This window comes from Pyxicephalus adspersus, chromosome 9 (assembly GCF_032062135.1).
Source record: "Pyxicephalus adspersus chromosome 9, UCB_Pads_2.0, whole genome shotgun sequence".
Taxonomy (NCBI): Eukaryota; Metazoa; Chordata; class Amphibia; order Anura; family Pyxicephalidae; genus Pyxicephalus; species Pyxicephalus adspersus.
Window position 1 is genome coordinate 66,339,348 of NC_092866.1, and position 6,419 is coordinate 66,345,766.

At 51.3% G+C, this 6,419-nt stretch overlaps 1 protein-coding gene across 1 annotated transcript in view; it reads left to right on the top strand.

Moving 5' to 3' along the window:
* Nucleotides 1–2,370, top strand: part of C9H11orf58 (chromosome 9 C11orf58 homolog) — a 4,364-nt gene extending 1,994 nt beyond the window's left edge. Inside the window, exons 3-5 of the mRNA XM_072422371.1 lie at nt 802–862; nt 1,090–1,199; nt 1,761–2,370. Of these exons, the coding sequence (XP_072278472.1) occupies nt 802–862; nt 1,090–1,199; nt 1,761–1,988 (399 nt within the window). The 3' untranslated portion in view covers nt 1,989–2,370. The remainder of the gene's footprint in view (nt 1–801; nt 863–1,089; nt 1,200–1,760) is intronic.
* Nucleotides 2,371–6,419: the final 4,049 nt, after the last annotated feature.

Consider the following 6,419-nt stretch of genomic DNA (forward strand, 5'->3'; position numbering starts at 1 on the left):
CAGGCTGTCGCAGGGACGGGAAGCGAGGGGAGCAGGCTGTCGCAGGGACGGGAAGCGAGGGGAGCAGGCGACAGGAAGTCACACACTTATAATGACCTGACAGCGGATCTCCTCCCGCATTGTTCTGCATTCTGTGTCTCCCTTGCAGAATTTTTCCTTACTTCCTGTCATGGTGGGGGGTGGAATCTCTTCTGCCAGACACAGAGCTAGAAATTGAAGTTTTGGCTTCAACGTTTAAGCATAGAACGGCTCAGATGCCGAATGTTGGCCAGAGTCCCCCCTTCCCCCACTGTGTATGAGCTCAGCACACTCTGCGTCCTTATTAGAATGACAGAAAAACGTTTGCAATGATAATTCTGTAATATGAGTGAAACTGACGTTATAGCATAAAGGGGCGTGTCTGTACGGGATTGGGTGTGGCTATTTGATGCGTGGGTCGTGGCTGTTCGGTGGTGGGTTTTTCTAGTGTGTGGGGGTGTGTCTGTACAGTGGTGGGTGTGTCTGTACAGTGGTGGGTGTGTCTGTACAGTGGTGGGTGTGTCTGTACAGTGGTGGGTTTCTCTAGTGTGTGTGGGGGGTGTCTGTGCAGTGGTGGGTGTGTCTATTTGATGTGTGGGGGTGTCTGTACAGTGATGGGTGTGTCTATTTGATGTGGTGGGTGTGTCTTACAGTGGTGGGTGTGTCTGTTTGATGTGGCGGGTGTGTCTGTTTGATGTGGTGGGGGCGTGTCTTTACAGTGGTGGGTGTGTCTCTATGCCATGTGTCTTGGTCATCTCACAATATCTATTTTCTTCCCTGCAGAAGGAACACAAGGGTCGCCTCGTCATTGGAGATCACAAATCCACATCACACTTCCGGTCAGGTAAGGAGCCCCACCATTCCCTGGGCACTGTACATCTGTCTGGGGAGTAGTCTGAGGCCAGAAAACAGGAATTTCCAGCATGCAGCACTGAATGATCACTGTGTGCAGACTGGGGGGGCCCGGGCCAGTTATGTGTGCTATGTGCAAAAGGGGGGGGCGGCCAGTCATGTGTGCAGGCCTGGGGGTCATGTGAAGCCTTCGTTATACAATGTGATTTCTTCTTTCAGGGGACGAGGATCAGAAAATGAACGATGAGTTAGAGCATCAGTACCAGCAGAGTATGGACAGCACCGTATCTGGGCGGAACCGGCGGCACTGTGGTCTGGGCTTTAGTGAGGTACAACCGGGTGTCACTGCTTGTTATGCTTTATATACCAGGAGTCATCTGGGGTCACCTACCTGCTGATTGGTTGTAGGTAGCACACAGAATGTCTCCAGACATGTTGGAGGTTTAAAGGTATCTGGCCGGTCTGTGTAAATCACGTGTGAGTTACAAACCCCTTGAACTTTGTAGAAGTTACCAGTGACACAGGTGAAAAACACCTGTCTGTAATGAAAGCAGGAATGGATGCACCTACCTGCAGCAGCTTCAGAGACCTGGTAGAACGTCAAAGCTCCGCCCTACACATTCATACCATTGGTCTACTGGCTGCCTCACTGACCAATAGGAGCGTGTAGAAGGCAGGAAGGGGCGGGCAAAATGAGGAAGTTTCTGTGCCATGTCAGCCAGGGAATCTCATTCCATGAGACCGGATCTGTAAAGCTGCTGCCGGTCGTACACATCCAAGTCTGTAGGTCTGGTACCGGAACCGCGATATTCTCTGCGATTTCAGATTGAGCATCGGAGTCGCCGCCTGTTGTTATCTCTCTGATCGTTTCCTTCTTGTGATCTTTGCAGCCGAGCAGCTCGGAGGAGAATCCGCCTGCCCCCCCTCCCCCACCCGAGGAGCCCTCCGATGAACAATTAGATTCGCGCAGCAAAGACAAAGTCAAAGATCGCAAGAAAACCTCCAGCGCGGATGCCAAGACTGCGAGCAAAGTGCCCAGCGATAAGAATGGCGCCACCGAGCGCAAAGCTAGCAAATGCAACTTCAAAATGCAGTTTGTCAAATCCAGCGGCTCCTAACCTGCATGTGAGGCGCTCGGATCTCAGGTGGGCCGGAGGTGATTTCCCCCTCCCCCCTCCCCCGCCCCTCTGTTCACACTGTCATCCCATTCTGGGTGGAGCATCACATCATCCCATGTGGACCCCCCACTACTGCTGTGGGAACTTACCTACAAGGAACTCCACTGACCCCCCCGAGAGGTGGCTGTGGACTCTGATGATGAACTGACCCCATGTTTTTCTTTTATTTGTTTTTTTTTTTTTGTCATTTAAGTTCAGTTTACAGAATGGCTGTGGCCTGGCGGTGAGAAGGTTAATCCCGGTTTTAGCTGACGGACTAAAATTTCTTTTTATAATCCGCCTGATTCTGTTTTGTGAAATAAATTTGACGTATCTGCGTGTCCACAGGTCGTTATCTCGTGTGTGTGGTAGAATCTGTGCCATGGGCAGAATACAGATTGTCAAATGAGAGTGATGTCATATTTCCCACTCTGCCCTGCCTTGCCCATGAGTGATGTCACATATTCCTGACCCGCCCATGAGAGCGATGTCACATACTTTCCTGTCCCGCCCATGAGAGTGATGTCACGTACTTTCCTGTCCCGCCCATGAGAGTGATGTCACATATTCCTCCCTGCCCCGAGAGTGATGTCACATACTTTCCTGTCCCGCCCATGAGAGTGATGTCACATATTTCCCTCTTCCCTGCCCCGCTCAGAAATGATGTCACATGTCCCATTCTTCCCTGCCTCGCTCATGAGAGTGATGTTACATATTTCTCTCCTCCCTCCCCCACCCATGATAGCGATGTCACATATTCCCCTGCCCTGCCCACAAGAGGTGTCACATGTTCCACTCTTCCCTGCCCCACCCATGATAGTGATGTCACATACCTCCTCCCTGCCCTGCCCATGAGAGTGATGTCACATATTTCCCTTCTCCCTGCCCCGCTCAGATATGATGTCACATGTTCCACTCTTTCCTGCCCTGGACACGAGAGTGATGTCAAAAATTCCCCTGTTCTCTGCCCCGCCCACAATTGTGACATCACAAATTCCACTCCTCCCCGCCCACGAGAGTTGATGTCACCTGCCTCGCCTATGGGAGTGATGTCACATATTCCCCATTTCCCTGCCCCGCCCATGATTGTGACATCACATGTTCCATTCTTTCCTGCCCTGCCCATGAGAGTGATGTCACAAATTCCCCTCTTCCCTGCCCCACCCACGAGAGTGATGTCACATGTTCCACTCCTCCCCCTGCAAAAGTCACATTACTTCCCCCACCCCTCACAAGTTTGACATCATTTAGGATCAGTGATTGCCCCACCTTCTTGTGAATGTTACCACTCCTGACTCCTCCCCTCCTTTGATGCCGCTTCCACCTATTGGCTTACACACACAGCTCCTCCCCCTGGGTTTGGTATGGGTGCCCCAGTGTGCTGATAGCTTCATATTTCAGGTGGTGATGAGACTGATCCTTTGGATGGAATAGAGCGGTGAATTGTTTGGTGTTGGATGATTGGCAAGAGGAGATGTAAGACCCCAATGTAAGAATTAGGAGAGGAGGGGAGGGTTGTCTCCAGGACAAGAAGACAACAAATACATTTTAATGTTCTTGCCCTTCCCCCGCTGTACTGGGAGACTTCTCATCACTTCTTGTAGTCAGGACAGATGGCATTGGGCCCCTGGATGTGGTGATGGATGATTCTGTCCTGTAGGGGGGTCAGGGGTGACTTCCTGCAGCAATCTCTGTGCTCTCGCCTGTCGCTCTGTAGATTTTATGGTCAGTGGGATCGTAACCTCAGATTATTCGGATTCCGCTATTGGGGTCACAACCCCTCCCCCAGGGTTCATCGCCAGGTTTGTCGTTATAGCTTCAAGTGAAGTGTGGCTTCACCTGAGCCCTGCTGCTGTCATGTGACTTCATCTCTGTCAGATACCTCATGGTGACCCTTCAGATGGGTCGGGGGTTTAGTTTTGGGGTCCAATCACATTGTGTTGTTGTGTGCTGAGTCATGGCAGCCGGTACAGACACAGCGCATCTTCGGGGTCTTTCTATCTGGGCCTGTGATTGGTCCTTTTTGCTGGTAGTAGTGGGCGGTTCTTGGACTGTGATGTCACAACACATGGGGTGGGACTTATGGTTTGAAGGGCGTGGCCTTTGTCACTTATTTGCTTTTTATTATTCTGGGGATGTAAAGGGGACCGGGCATGGAAGGAAATGCTGATTTCCTGGCATTAGTGGTGCCGTTCCCAATCTCCATAGGGATCAGCCTATGGGGCACAGGCCCCCCACTCTCCATAGGGATCAGCCTATGGGGCAGAGGGTGTTACCCCCACCCCCCCCACTCTCTATAGGGATCAGCCTATGGGGCAGAGGGTGTTGCCCCCCTGACAGGTTCTCTTTCAGGTTAAACAGGCGGCGTCTCCGCTGTGAATCCTTTTATTTCTGCTTTCCTGGCGCCGGCTCTGATTACATCACACAGAATCCCTCAATGCTCCGGATTAAGAATTCCTTTACAATCTTTGCTTTGAACTGCAGAAATCAGCGAGAAGTTTCCCCGGAAAGTTCATTTCAGTCGATTTGGTTCGGCAACATTCAGATAATAGAGAGAAATGCAAAAGGCTCTCAGCCAATCAATAAGCAGCTTCAAACAGAATGGCAGCGACTGTGATGAGCGCTCCCGGACGCCTTTGTACTCTGCCACTGTGAAGACGCCGCTTTCTTCTCCTCCGCTAATAAAAGGAAGAGCTCCGCTGAAATCATTACTATGGATTGGATGCAGAGTGCAGCGCCCCCCCATCTGATACCCCTCCCCCATCTGACACCCCTCCCCCATCTATTACCACCCCCCCCCATCCCACACATTGATGGAGGGTTAAAGGGGGACTCTGACATCACCCGCTGGGGGGAAATAGATGTCTGGTTGTCATCTCACTGACAACAGGTGGAGCTGGAAACAGATTTTGTGCATTTTAGGGGTTCAGACTGGCGGTAGGGTAAACTGTGGTCACCCCGGGGTTGTGATTCTAAATGTCCACCTCCCCTGCAGCCACCCATAGGGAATGAATGAGGCCCTGGTGAGCAGTCCAGTGCCCCCTGCTGTACAATACAGAAAGGTTCCAGGATACCCGATGATCCTGCCAGACGTGGCAGAATCTCCCCTCCCTGGGGTGAGCGATCCCCGGGGTGTAGAAAGAGCTACTTTATAAATACCCCGACTCTGCTGGACAATCGGGATGAGCCACAAATATGCCCATTGTGTCACATCTTGATTGGTTGGAGTTCCCTTTTATTCTGGGTCCCCTTTATCTCCTGTGTAGCTCTGATCAGTGCAGGGACTCTGTGGGGAAACTCCGGGTGTTGGGGTGTTTGCTAGGATATACTATAGTGTATAAAGCTTTGTGAGATGGTGACAACGCAGGAGCACAGGGAGAGAAGGTTGTCACTGTGTCAGGAAATGCTTGAACAAGGACATTTATGGCAGGATCGCTGGATATTGGTGTTGGGAATGACGGATTTCAGTTTATTTTAATATTTGTATCTCTGCGGAGTTTGTGATTTGTGTGATTTACAAATCATTGGGGCAGTCCATGGAATTACCCGATCCCTCAGATGGGGGAGGGGTCACAGAGGCATCCAGATTAATGGAGGTTCAATAAATTGTTAAAGGAGAACTCCGTATTGGCAGATATTGTGTCTAGACAGTGCTGTGTATGTCCACCAGGGGGAGCCCTTCCTACAGACCGCCCAGTGCTGCTCTCTATGTGGGGGGTGACTGGGCTGCTCCCCCCTTTTGTAGAGCAGTGTTCTCCCCAGACTCTTTTAGGTGGGCGCAGCACCCGGCACTTTTCATCAACCAGCCGGCTGCTTCTGGGTGGTTACTGATGAGTTGGGTCCCAGTACCGGGGCTGCCACCCAGCTTACAAAAATGTCTGGGTTTAGCACTGTAGGGGGTGGAGCCACCAGGCCCCTCCCACATCTCGGCACACACATGGATTCGTATTCTGACTGGACTTCATGTTTGTGTCCGGAGTTTGGCTTTAATTCAGCGATCACTGTAACCTCTAGCAATAGATAATTCACTTGGTGAATGTGGGTAAGCTTTGCAGAGTGAATTTCCACCAATCACATGCTAGGAAATGTGAAGAGTTCTTACTTGCACATGATTGGATGGCTGAAGCCAGGGGAGTCATGTGACCAGCCTGAACCTATTCAGTAAATCAGCCTCAGAGGTGCAGACACAATATGGGGGGCTGAGGGGTCAGAGCCCCGCTAAGTTTGTATTGCAGACCAATAGTATCATCAGTAATTACATGAGCGCTGGCCCCACACTGCCACAGGTGTATTGGGGGGCCTGAGGAACCATTGTTGTGTATTGGGGGGCCCCTGACGAACCATTGTTGTGTATTGGGGGGCCCCTGACGAACCATTGTTGTGTATTGGGGG